At 40.0% G+C, this 14521-nt stretch overlaps 1 protein-coding gene across 5 annotated transcripts in view; it reads right to left on the bottom strand.

The window, feature by feature from the left end:
- The window catches only part of atg10 (ATG10 autophagy related 10 homolog), a 341626-nt gene that overhangs the window by 311800 nt on the left and 15305 nt on the right, over positions 1 to 14521 (bottom strand). For all 5 annotated transcript variants that reach the window (XM_080034697.1, XM_080034699.1, XM_080034701.1 and 2 more), the window contains one exon: positions 5688 to 6904. In XM_080034697.1, the coding sequence (XP_079890823.1) occupies positions 6814 to 6904 (91 nt within the window). In that variant the 3' untranslated portion in view covers positions 5688 to 6813. The remainder of the gene's footprint in view (positions 1 to 5687; positions 6905 to 14521) is intronic.

Raw genomic sequence — 14521 nt, forward strand, 5'->3', positions numbered from 1 at the left:
AACTGACCCCAACACCAGCCTGGAACTGACTCTTGGTTCATTTTGGTGTGAAAGGCCTATTGGAGGACGAATCCGTGGCTCCAACCATGAGGTTGCAGGGCTACCAGCAAGGAGTCACCGGCTAATATTGCTCCTATTCAAGCTTATTTCTTACTCTAAACCTGTATTCGCTACAGCGAGAAGATACAAGGGACATTTTGGGAAGTGACGTGGACTTATATAGACGGGCGTCCCGATGTCATCCCTGGTCACACGTGACTTTGTTTATATTATATACTCGACCTGCGTATGCGCGTAGGATAACATCCAGTGTTAAGCACTGCCTCTGGCGGTCAGTAAGAATGAAATAGAACCACACTGTCACTGAGTCTGTCAAACATTCTGAGTGGCTGCGATGTGTATAAGGGAATGTAAGCTAGATTGCAAAGCAGGACAGAGTTAATAGTAAAGGACAATTCCTTAACCAATTCACAACCCACTGCTCTTTCTGAATCCGGTCCGCAGGCCTGCATCTCTTAACTTCTTCCTCGCGTCCTCGAAGAGCCGGCGACGCTTCATTATCTCCGCCGGGAGGTCTGGAAAGATATGAATCCGTTTCCCATTGTAGCTCAGCAGGTATTTTTGTTGTGACAGCCGCATTATCTGTTCTTTCAGCCGGTAGCTGTGGATCTTGGCTATCATGACTCTGGCGTGCAGGGTCGTTAGCCGGGTGTGCTCCAAGTCTGTGCGCTCGGTCAACCTCTATTGGCTCCGGGAAGTTTTCTGCCCCCAGTAAATCTTTAATAAAGCTGGCGAAAAATTCCGTGGGGCGACCACCTTCAACTTTTTCTGGCAGCCCGACCACTTTTATGTTTTGCCGTCTTGAGCGCGCCTCGAGATCAATTACTTTGTCCTGGAGAAATGTGTTAGCATTCTCTAGCCGTAGCCCGTGTTGTTCTAAGAAGGTTAGCCGGGTGTCATGGTCACTGCTAGCTTCTTCCACCGTAGCTATCCGCTGACCGTGTTTAGCCAGAGTAGCCTGCGTGATTTGAAGAGACGCCTCCAGGGCTTGAAATCCATCGTCCATCTTCTTGCTCATGTCGCCTATGGCTGTGAGAATGACGGCCGAGTCAGGGGTACTGTCCGCCATTAGCATTGTTAGCTCCGTTGCCTCGCCGCTAGCCCCCTCTTCGGCCTGCGGGATGGCAGATTTATACCGCTAGTTTTCGGCTTTTTACGGGTCATTTTGTTTCGTTGCCGGTAGTAAAGTACAGAGCAGCACTCAAAGTGGGAATTGTGCAATAAATTGTCTTTTTTTATGTAAAACTCGATTTATCGGAGAGGAGCGCAAGCAAAACATGTCTATTCCATCGCATGCGCTCTAGCGCCCCCTTGCAATGCATTTATGATTTAAAAGTATCAAATAATGTTCTTTAACGAATTACCATTATTATTTATAAATGTATAATTTCATAAACATTTATATCAATTAAATATGAACTCAAATGGTGGTACTGTCTATTCTACAATCCCATTTGCAGGTGCTCTTGATAAATTTATAATGTATTACACAAAAAGAATTATTGCTGAGCGATCGCAAGAACATCCAATCCACAATATTAAAGTCTGAATTTGAAAATTCAGGTCATAAAGTTTTAACAGTGTTCTCTAACCTTTTTAAGTTTTACATTTCAAATATAGAGATGTTATTAGTAGGGCTGTCAAAATTATCACGTTAACGCAGGGTGATTAATTTCTGGAATTAACGCGTTCATTTTTTTATCGCATTTAACGCATGTGCAGCAGGCCCGGATTAACCCCTTAGGGTGCCCCAGGGTGACTTCACATGAAATGCCCCTGTCCTTCAACTTCACGCAACATTTTAAAATGTACTATGGCATTAAGGCCACAGATGTACAAGAACATGTAGCTAAAGACAAGTACAGACTCACCACACATAGACTACTACAGAAACATTTTAGATCCAACCAAACATTTTGACATTGACAGGAGTCTCATACTAGCCTTGCACTGATGCTCAAATCAGAATGCAACACCCATCACCATGCAACACGTCATGATAAATATAAATATTTACATAATAAATGACCTTAGGGCATACAAAAACAATAATTAGCATGCAGGTTTAACTCTCCTGTATAGATTTACTTAAAAGTGAAGACAACCTAGAGTCACATTACTTTGTAGTGAAGTGATATCTTTATACCATTAAGATGAAATCATAGCCTAATTGACATTGATCTAAATGGTCTCTGGGAATTGTAGGCTATGTTAAATGTTAGACTTCAGCATAATAAAGTTCATCATGTTCATCTCTTAAAAAAAGGGATCTTTTATTAGGCATACATACACTTCATCAACGTTACATTCTTATTACTGAAATGACTCTGTTTTGAAATTTAACCAGAGGTGGAAAGAGTACAAAAATATTCTACTCAAGTAAAAGTATGATTACTTGGATGAAATTTTACTTAAGTAAAAGTACTAGTCTAAAAATCTACTGAAGTAAAAGTGAAAAAGTAGCTGATTTAAAATGTACTTAAAGTACAAGTTACTAGTTACTTTTTAACAGCGGGAGGGGGCAGGGGTCTCTTCTGTGTAGGGCATTATATATATAGACAAGGGGATATAAATCTCAAACTAGTTTTGTTTAATTAATGCAACACTTTTACAAATTAAAGTGCACAAATTAAACAAATGATGTCACCACACATGTATGGATGTATACTGTGTCATTATACTTTAGATAAGCAAATATGGAGCAAACAGTCTGTTAATGTGGGAATTTAACCGGTCTACAGACCTAAACAGACTGCAGCTGTAGTTCTAATAATGTAATTCTGTATAATTGATCTAAACCATGGACATTGCAAGGTTAGGCTGCTCGATTTTGACAAAAATCATAATCATGATTATTTTGATTGACATTGTGTAATCACAATTATTATAGACAATTATTCATTGATTTAAGAACTGCAACATGCACTTATTTAAAGGCCTACTTCACCGGTTTGAATATGAAGGTGTATTGAATTCTGAGATCCTATGTAGTATAAATGTGCAAAAAAAAATGAAATTGGTTCATCCTAGCCTGAGAAAAGGCAGAAAGAGTGTTTTTTTAACCCTATATTAATCTTACTGTGACATCACAGTAAGATTAATATTACTCTAGCTTTTCTTTTCTCTCCGTTAGCCTATCTATTGTTTTACTCAGTAACGTAGGTGATATAAAATGTAGCGAAGTACAATACTTAAAAATAAACATACTCAAAGTAAAAGTAAAAGTACACGAAAAAACTACTCAATTATAGGAACGCGAGTAAATGTAATTTGCTACTTTACACACCTGAATTTAACCTACTTTAACTTTCTTGAGGCCTATCATATTTGTTATACAAAGGGAGAAATACTAAACCTCCTTTATTTGGACCGAAAAGTATTGTTTTATCACTTAAAAGTAGACTTATCTCGTAAAATAACAAGAAAGATAAAGATGTGTAGGGAATGGGGATATATCTCGTTTCTTGTTTTGAAAATGTCCCTCGCTTTTGAAGTGTTCACTCCTATTGGTTTCATATTCTGCTTCTAATCGATTGTAGTATGTGTTGCTCTTCTACGAATATGTTTCTAATAGGCCTTCAAAATAAAACTAGAAAACTAACTGCATCCGCAATGAAGACGATACGGCACATGAAAGTCGAGCCAACTCGGAGCTGTCGGGTTACAGCAGGGTTACAGTCGGGCTTTGTGCTCACTCCCCCGTCTGCACTCGGCTACTCTCGAGCCGCAACTGGGCTCTAATGAGCCTAGTGTCTCTCTCTTTGCACCTCTCCACACCTTTGTGGCGTCACATCGGCTTATAAAATCACCACAGCAACACATTAGCAGATATAAATAATGGTCGATAAGCATTACCTTTTATAACTTATTCCTCCATTTCTTGCTGGCAAAAAAAACTTCCGACTGAAGGAACAATTTGAATCGCGGCTTTTGTTTACATAAATTTGGCGCCGCTGCCGCCTTGTCACTGTGGACTGGTCCATGATGGGGGAGGGGGGCACTTTGCTTACACCCAAGTCCAAATAATAATATTTTTTTTCATTAATAATCTTAACAATGGTTAATTTTGTACATGTTTGTGTCTCTTCCAGTATATGGCCGATATAAAATATGAAAACATTTATTAGGGTCTAATCATTGTCCTGATCATTTGGTGCCCCCCTAATGGCTATATTTGGCTGGTGCCCCAGGGCACTCGCCCGATCCTTTATATGGATAATCCGGCCTTGATGTTGTTGTGAAATTATTTCAACAAGAATAGCATGAAGGACGGAGTTTCCAGTCAAGATGTTTAGTTAATAAAGTGATATTTATTTCACAAAGCAGAATAGGTGTCTCGTACAGTTAAACGTGCACGGACCTAAGAGTGAGCGTCCAACCTGGTTGAGCTCTCAGAAAAAGGCGCTTAAGACAAGGTGCGCGAAAGCATATGAAGGATTCTCCTTGTGGAGTCCCATTGGTCAAAGTCAAATGATGCAGACGGGACGTATTCTACTGTACGCGGTCTGGTTGGAGCACTGGGTATCTCCACCCAAACTGGCTCTCGTCGAGGATCTTCTGGCTCCTCCTGATATCAGTGGGTGTGTATGCATGTTGTCGGGTGCGAGGAGTGGGGGCCCTTATCAAGCTAGATTAATCTGGTATTTGAGGCCCAGTGTCCAACCGTCAATTGTGACAGTTGCACATTTTGTCATGTAATGGTGTACTTCTCCATTTGCAACCTTTCTCTGTTCTAAGTTTGTATGTGCTTAAAGGTCAGACAGAGTTCCCTGAAAGTGTTACTTCTCCTTCTGTTGACAGACAGCCGTAATAAGACTGTTCTGAGGATTCAAACTCTCTTAGTGATTTTTCCACTCCATCTAGGGCCTGCTGATTTAAATCTATTATGTGTAATATGTGTATCATGAGTGGGCATCTCTAAAGGTTAATTTTCTCTACAATGTGCAGAATGATCCGCGCCGTGCATCCCACCGGCTCTGTAGGCTACTACAGTCAGTCTAACGTTGTGACTGACCCAGGATCAGTAGCTGCGCGCAGCCAAACATAACAGCACGCTAGCCCATGCCGTGTTTTAAACTGCTAACGGTCACGTCTGTTTCGGGGGCATAGATAGTATAAAATCAACTGCCGCGGGTGACAGTTGATGTCGGGAGCAACAGGAGGAGAAACATTGTCCGCTCTGTTCAGAGCCCGCGAGGACACAAACGTCTGCAGTTTTCAGAGGTGTGTCTGAGTAGACATCAACATAACGTCGGCTTCCACACATGAACAGTCCCCTAGGACGTGTTCGCGCGTACACACACACACACACACACACACACACACACACACACACCGCGGACTATTCAAGTTGTATTCAAGAATGCACAACCTATATATTCACAAAATAAATGCCATTATATAGCCTATATTTGCCCAAATACATACACTCAACCAACAAAAATATAAATGCAACACTTTTGTTTTTGCTCCCATTTTTCATGAGATGGACTTAAAGATCTAAAATTCATTCCAGATACACAATATTACCATTTCTCTCAAACATTGTTCACAAATCTGTCTAAATGTGTGATAGTGAGCACTTCTGCTTTGCTGAGATAATCCATCCCACCTCACAGGTGTGCCACATCAAGATGCTGATCTGACATCATGATTAGTGCACAGGTGTGCCTTAGACTGTCCACAATAAAAGGCCACCTGCGGCCTTGCCCGTACGTACTCTACTAAGGAGACGTCTGATGCTGGTCGGGTCGACTTCAAGGCAGCAGGTGTCACCAGAGTCTGGCAGGGACTGCAAAACACTGTCACACTCCTGAGAGAAGTTTTGACGGTCTCTCAAAGTGACTCTCTGTTCTTATGTAATTCATTCAAGGCTAATAATGAGCTATAAAAAGCATCATCTATCTACTCTCCTTAAAAATGTCCTGTCTGGATTCATCTAGCATTATCTCTCTCTTTGTCTGTCTATATTGACATCCAATCATTTAACAGAATGAATCAAGTTTTAATCTCTACTTAATTCATCCACATATGACAACAGTGAAAGACAAAATAGAGTGCATGTTAACCACGCCTCTGAGTCACTGCATGTGAATGGGTAACATTTTGAACTTCTAGATGACCATTATCAGTTGATTACCTACATTAAAACATTTCTTCAAAAAAGTTTTAATGTAGGCAATCAAATAAATATGCAAATTTGGTAATACAACTAATTATGCGAACATCTGCATCTCTTTAAAAACAAAAAAGGTTGTTGTTGGATAAAGTCAGAGTTAAAATCTTTATTTTATTTTTACAACATATAAATGTCCAAAGTATTTACAGAACAGATTTTGGAGACAGCCGTTTTTCATTTAATGAACAAAACACAATGCACAGGTTTACATTTTTTTTAGCATGTTGATAGGTAAGTACTGTGGAAGTTGATGTTTTTAGTTCAGAGTATTAAAACAAAATAATAGATAATCTTCGGATAAAGATGCTTGTATAGGAGTAATATACATACTCTGAACCAAAGATCAACACTTCTAAAGCACTTACATCAGTTAAATGTTCCATAATCATTCTTAGCTCTATTCTGAAGGTAGACAAAAACAAATGAAAATTGACCAGTGCTTGGTAAAACAATGTTTTTGCCAGCAGTGTCCCAAACAAATGACTGTGGCGTTTCCTGGAAGTTTCCCGTACTGTGTGCTTGAGACTGTAGGATAGTCCGGCCTCCATGCAGAGCTGTGATGATGTGACAGAGCTTCAGTCTGGCTCTGTAGCATAGTGCAGAGGGACATCTAGACCCACCACAGGGCCCATCACACTGAGCCATGACACCACGTAGTTCACTGGCCTAAAGAGAGACACACAGACACACACACACGTTTATCTACAGCCCTGTTAATTTTTTTTTGCTCTCGACGATCAAATAGAGTTGGTAGTGTAAGGCTAACACTGTTTCCATCTAGTTGCTGGCCGTCTTTTCTCAGCTTTAATCTGGGACTTTGAGAGAAACATGACTCTATTCAGACACAAACAATTGTGTTTTCGTGTTTAAAGATCTCCTATTATACTACTTTTCTGGTCTTAATTTCTTGTTAAAAACTGCTATAGAGCAACCTGACATGAATCACATCACAAAAAACTATCATCTGGGCCAGTGGTTCTCAACCGGTGGGGCGCGGACACTCTACCGGGGGGGCGCGAGGGGGATGAAAAAAAAATTTTTTTTTTTTTTTTTTTTTTTGTAATTTAAATTTTTTTCCTGATATGTAGCCTAGTTCAGAGATGATATGTATTTTTTTTCTTCCTTAACTTTTTTTGGTAGTTGCCAAGTTCATCACACAAACACTCCAATCCACTGATATGAGATCAGTTTACAATTAAGTACTGAATTAATGGTAGGACTGTGGCCACTAGAACTGGTCTCTGGTCAGCAAAGGTCTTGAAAACAGCACAAGTGCGCTTGTGACATGCGTGCCACCCATGCATGTGTATGGGCACGTGTCCCAGCAGATTTTTGAAATCTGAATAAAAAAATGTAAGTTTGTAGTTAGCAAGTGTAACATGTTCTTAGGGCAGAATTTCATAAATAAAGGTTTATTTTTTTAGCAAGATATTTGGTCAAAAGCTAGTGGTCATCCGTCCCTCTGTCCAGTTGTTAGGCATCTGGCTGCTAGCAAGTTATGTTGTCTTGCTAATTTTACTATTCATCTGAACTGAAATAAATATTGACTTTTTCCTTTATTATCTTCGCCAGAATGCACCAGAATGCTTAGATTACATGTTAAAAACACAAAAAAATCTTCTGGGGGGGATGCCACCAGACCCCCCTTCAGGGGTTTAGTTTTCTGACAAACATTACAATGGATACTAACATGATTTGGGCATTTGGGATTATAAATCATCTTTGAATTGGTTGTACAGCATATCACATGCTATTCATTCAGGGGTGCGATGGCCACCCCACTCTAGCTCTGTGGCCCACCTTGGCCACCCCCAGTCAAAATTTCCTGGAATCGCCACTGAGACACACACAACTCCGCGTTCAGGCTGCACAGCACATTAATCGCAGGTAGCATTTTGAGCTAAATCTGGCCACTTTCCAAATCCAAGACTCAATAGTTGAAACATTCTCTGAACTGGGTTGTTAGACAGCAGTGTTTCCCATTGATCATAGACTTTGTTTTGTGAAGCTTTTTCATAACAGGTATACCTATTGTAGAATTTATTCTGTGTATGTTCTATTTAGGCTACTATTTTCTTCTCTTCTAAGGAGATTTAAAAAAAAACATTTCCTCAGTGTCTCATTGATACAATCTCATAATTAGCTATTAAAGTGCACCAGAATTTAACGTTAAAATATAAGAAATTTCCGGACCCCAACCCTAAACCCAATGTTCAACTCAAAGGTGCGCCACTGGCCTAGCCCTTGTGATAATAACAATAATAGATTATCTATCTAACTAACTAACTAACTAACTAACTAACTAACTAACTAACTAACTAACTAACTAACTAACTAACTAACTAACTATCTGTGTAGGGTGGTGTGTGTGTGTGTGTGTGTGTGTGGGGGGGAGGGTTGTCAGGGTCAGTGGGGGGTAGGGCTGGGTATCGTCAAGGACTTCGCGATACGATACGTATCACGATACACTGGTCACGATACGATATATCACGATATATCACGATGTATTGCGTATCTTGATATATCACGATATATTGCGATATTCCATAAACAAGTTGCCTTGTCAAACATAACAGCACAATATAGTGATAATTGTACAGACAAATGAAGTCAAGACTATTTCATTCACAACTTCCTTTACTATTTTTCTTCCTTTTTTTGTTTTGGCAAATTATCAAACACTGCTGCAGCTGCCATAACATCAAAATAACAAATCCAATTCACTCTTGTACTAACTGTACAGGACACAATGAAAATGAAAACACATCAGTGTGCTTTTGTGACACAGTGAATCTTGAGTATTTTTATAAACAAAACTGATCTAACTTCAATAGTCAGTATCCTAGAGGCTCAGGCCTGACAGCAGACATGGGTTTGAATCTGACCCGTGATTGTTCTCTGCATTCTATTCCCTCTCTGCCCCATTTCATATCTGTATCTCTGCACTGTCAATAAAGCCTTGAAAAGCAAAAAAAAAAAAAAAAAAAAAAAAAAATCATAAAAAAATCATAAAAAAAATTATTAAAAAAAATCGATATTTTGATATAAAAATCGATACTGATATCGGGAAACTAAGTATCGCGATATATCGATATTTCGATTTTTTGACACAGCCCTAGTGGGGGGGCCCAACTGCAATGACCCAGCTTTGGGGGGGCCCAGCTTGCAGAAGGTTGAGAACCCCTGATCTGGGCGATTCAGCATGCTCTGTCAACACTGCGCTTTGGCCATCTTTATGTTTAAATACAGAGGTTATTGGTCGTTTTAGAAAATGTATTTCCCAATTTAAAACATAAAAATAAAGAAGCATTGAAAATTCAGAAAATAAATCTTGTATGCCTACACTAGCAGGCTGTTTTACAAATAACTCAATAGTTGAAATAATAAATACAATGTGTTTTCCCCTTAAAATGATTAAATACATTACTCCAAAAAGTAACTGTCAACACTGCGCTTTGGCCATCTTTATGTTTAAATACAGAGGTTATTGGTCGTTTTAGAAAATGTATTTCCCAATTTAAAACATAAAAATAAAGAAGCATTGAAAATTCAGAAAATAAATCTTGTATGCCTACACTAGCAGGCTGTTTTACAAATAACTCAATAGTTGAAATAATAAATACAATGTGTTTTCCCCTTAAAATGATTAAATACATTACTCCAAAAAGTAACAGTAACAGTGTGGCACTTCTATAAACTTACTGAAAGGTGCCTGGGCCATCACTCTCATGCATTCTTCAAACTTTTCTCTGCGCTGTCTGAGCTGATAGGTTGTGTTGCCACGGTGATGTGGAGTCTAATCATCAGAACACAGCTCATGCGAGCTACTGGAAACCTGCCCGCAAGCTACCGATCGACGTGTTGGAGACCCCTGTGCTAGCATAATGAAAACTTATGTGAGCAATTGCTAATATTTAAACGTTTTTCTGTATTGCAATATGCCTCGGCTTCAAAGAAAAAGGGTAATATAAATATGTCTTAAGTAGTGGTGGGCCGTTATCGGCGTTAACGTGCTGCGTTAATGCAAGACTCTTATCGGCGATAAAAAAAATATCGCCGTTAATCTCTTATTCCACCTCCTGTTCGGCTCAGGGGAGATAATAATAGCCGGGGGCCGTTGTTGACACTTGAGGAGCCTTTATTCTCTCACACACCCGCCGCTCTCTCTCTCCATCACTTGCCCACGACACAATCGGGTATTGGAACGCAGGGTGGGTGTGTGTGGCCACCGGTCGCCACGTGACTATAAGTTTCCAAGTTTTAAACACTTCTATCTCTTCAACGTCACCGTACCCGAATCCTAAATATCCCCATAGCAGACGCTATATTTCATCGGGGGGGAAACTTTGTTTTGCGCCACAGTTCGGCCGTAATGCTGCTGCACACATACACACACACACAGACACAGGCGCACACACACACGCTGCATGACAGAGACGAGGGGCGCTACCAAAAAGACGAGAGGAGCGGTTGGAGCAGTTGGAGCGTTTAGAGACACATGCGTGCACATTTATTTACATAAAATCGCAATCGCAGTCATTTGTGCAGTTATGTAAAATGTTTCACTAAGGAAAATTACAGAAAAAGTAACGCACAGTGACTTTGATGAGTAATTTTAATCTGATTACTGGTTTGGAGATAGTAACGCGTTAGATTACTTGTTACTGAAAAAAGAGGTCCGATGCCGGTTACTCGTTACTAAGTAACATCTTGTTGAACATTATTTATTTTCATCACCAATTATCATAGTAGAACAGCTTCCTCAAGCAGTTTGTGATGCATGTTGGAAACAGGAGATGAGCCCCTGGTCTGATGCGCCACCTGGCTTGAGAAACACGTTCTCAAAGACTTACTTTGAGTCATTATTTAGGGAGCACACACATATTATGAATGAATTCAAATGAGCCATTTTAATCTAGATTAATCTAGATTAATTCCAAAATTAATCTAGATTAATCTAGATTAAAAAAATTAATCTATGCCCACCTCTAGTCTTAAATTATGTGGGGCATTTTGAAACTCAGATACAAAGCATTTTTCTTGCATGTCTACATTAATATAGCTATAGTTACAAATGATGAAGGACATCATTTCTAAGTAAAACCAAGAAACATTCCCTGCACGTTATTAGGAAAAATAAAAGTGTAAACATCAATTGGCCAACATTTGGCCCATGATAGGCCAAATGTTGGCCAATCATAATCAAAATTGAATTTCAATTAATCGCCCAGCCCTGCATGGACCTATTAAGAAAGTGGAGTGACCATAGTGACTAACTATGATTTCAGGTAGGCTGTAAACAGCCCATTCAATGGGCCAACAGATGAATGGGCTGGGCTCTATATCCGGTACTCATTTGAAGTATGGATAAGTATCTCAGTATCCATTTTTTGACCCTCTATGAATATGACAGATTTATAACAATACTGTATGAGATGAGGTGTCCACTGTCCTCCAATCATGCACAGTAGAAGAGTAAAGAAAGTCTGCCGGATCAAGCTAAGGGAACAGCATTGTGTGTATGCAGTAGCATGTACCTATGTTTCACCCGTTTCAATTGAAACGAGCCCCGCCTGCCGGGGGCCCCCCCAGATTATAGGACCTAGGGCTGCTCGATTATGGCAAAAATTATAATCACGATTATTTTGATTGATATTGTAATCACGATAATTAAACTATTATTCACTGTAGGGATGCCCCAAAATGAAAATTCTGTAAATTCTTTCAACATTGCATTAATTAAACTCCCAAATATGCTCCTCAAACATAGCCTACAACTAAAGCCACCATAAATAAATAAACAGTGAAACCTTTCAATCAGGGATGTGATTGTGAACAACTCATTTATTTGCACGTTGAGGAGGTATGAATCTACATAAAGATCAACTCATTGCCTTTTTACAGTGCAGGTTGAGTTGCTGAAAAAAAAACTGCACAGAGGTACGTAGCCTAATATTCAGACTTCAGAATTTGCATCAAAGCCCTAATGATCATAAAAACAAGAGGCTTTATTTAAACGATGTCTGTGGTGGTTATTGTAATTTGTTTGGCTGTAGACTGAAACTAACGGAGGGAGGCGGATCACTGTATATTTTCTCTAGTCGCGCTGTCAGTTTGGCGACATGGCTCTGTGTATCCAGGCTCAAGAAGTGCTATCCGATCGCGGAAGCCTTCTACATCAACAACGTTAACGGGCAGGATATCCCCGGTTCATTTTAGCCGTAAAGCCACAGGGCTTTTCTGTGCGGCGACTCCCACTGGCGAGGTGTCACTGTGAATGACACTGTTACCCACCGCCACGGACTTTCAAATGGCAACTTGCTATTTCGCTCGCGCAAGACGTTTGTGTTTCGATTTAGCATCAGTCTTGGGGGAGTAGGGGAGAACGGGGTAATTTGTCACATGGGTTGGATGTCACATTCGTAATATCTCGCCACCAGAGCGCGCTAGCTCTGAAATGTTGATATAAAAAAGGTCCAGAATTGGGATCAGAGGTCACATACATAGACTTCCTTGGAGGAAGACAGCTGCATTTCAGGTGAGAGGATGTTTTGTGTTTTTCATGTCAAATTCAAAATATTTTGCTTCTCAGTATTTTTCTTCTAGGCTTTTACACAATGGGTTTATAACAAAACACTTGTTACCCTCAGAAAGTGTGAAGGGTAAACTATAGTTTAGATTGTGGTTAGCAAGCTAATTAGTTGTCAGATGGTTGTTGGCCTTGATGCTAGCAAGAAATTCAAGTTGGGGTTGGTCGTCAAATTTTTTGTGGGGTTGGTTGTCACATGTTATCTCAAGGCTGCAGCCAGAAAAGGAACCCAATAACGAAAGAAATTGTCAAGCTGTATCCTCACTGACACCCCAGAGAAGGAAAGAATAGAGCAGGAAAAGGCAGCTAGCAAGCAAAAGAAAAAAGGGCAACAAAATCAAAACAACCCAGTGCATCCCAAACTAGACCAGCTGCCAAGGCTACAGAACGTTATGTAGGCCTATTTGTCAACTTAACAATGCAATTAAACATTCAAATTTGGTTCTGCCTCCTTGCCTTCTTTTTAAGATTTTTCCCATTAAGATAACATTGTGACAAACAACCCTATAGTGTGTGACAACCGACCCCTTGATGGGGTTGGTTGTCACAATGTGTCAGAGTGTCTTTGATGGTAAATTACTTCTTCATTACAATAAGTTGGAAAAAAAGAGAGACACACATTTCTAGCCAACACCTTAAGCTTCAATTTAATGTAGGAATGGCTATTGACAGATGTTTTGGTGATGAGCAATTCTCACTAGAGTAAAAAGTGTGCCTACTTACCCCGTTCTCCCCTACTTTATGCTGAATAAACCATTGCACTGCAATCGCTGAAAGCGAAAGTGTTCGGGCGGGGGCGGGGCAGAGCGCACACAGAAGGGTTCGCTGCATTTACCCTTTCTTTATATGTCCATGCATTTACCACACAAGACACGGCGTGCGACACAATAATAGTTTTATAACGATTATCTTGTTTTCATGATCGAGGGAAGCCAAAATCATAATCAAAATTGAATTTCAATTAATCGCCCAGCCCTGCATGGACCTATTAAGAAAGTGGAGTGACCATAGTGACTAACTATGATTGACGGATGTTAACTCCTACCATATGAGCTTTGACGGTCATTTGGCCAATCAGAAACAGTATTTGTCATTGAGGGGACATCAGTCAGTCAGGGCATCTGCAGGGAAGTTTACATTTTTTTCTCTCCGAGTCATCGGAGCGTTCAAGTAGCCGCAGCCGCAGTACTATTATTTTACCGTGTTAATGTGCCTACTTAGTTTATGTGAATCACTTTTTAAATAAATTCACGAAGTTTGCCAACCGTTGTTTTACAGCCATTTGCATTGCTTTATGCACACGCTGATTAACGGCCACGGTTGGCGGATTGTCACTGCAGATTAACGTGTCAACTCAAGTTAATAATGTGCTTTTGTCTATTGCTGTTTTCACGGTTTTTGAATGGTGCGTGGTGTTCTGGCCGACACACCTGAGGTGAATGTAGTGATTATAGCAGATCAGCGCCGAAACAACACACTCACCTGCTTCCTCCACTATCGTCCCATTTTGCACCATTATGTTCCTGCGCACGACTGAGGTGTGTGTGTGTGTGTGTGTGTGTGTGAGTGCATGAACATGAGTTAACTATGGTGACAGAGTGTATTCTTATCTGTTATTCTGTTATATTGATGGTTGTGTAACAAAGATAAGGCAAATCCTGTTTGCCACAGTATAAATAGTTAGTTTATTGTAA

This window comes from Ammodytes marinus (genome assembly GCF_949987685.1).
Source record: "Ammodytes marinus genome assembly, chromosome: 9".
Taxonomy (NCBI): domain Eukaryota; kingdom Metazoa; phylum Chordata; class Actinopteri; order Uranoscopiformes; family Ammodytidae; genus Ammodytes; species Ammodytes marinus.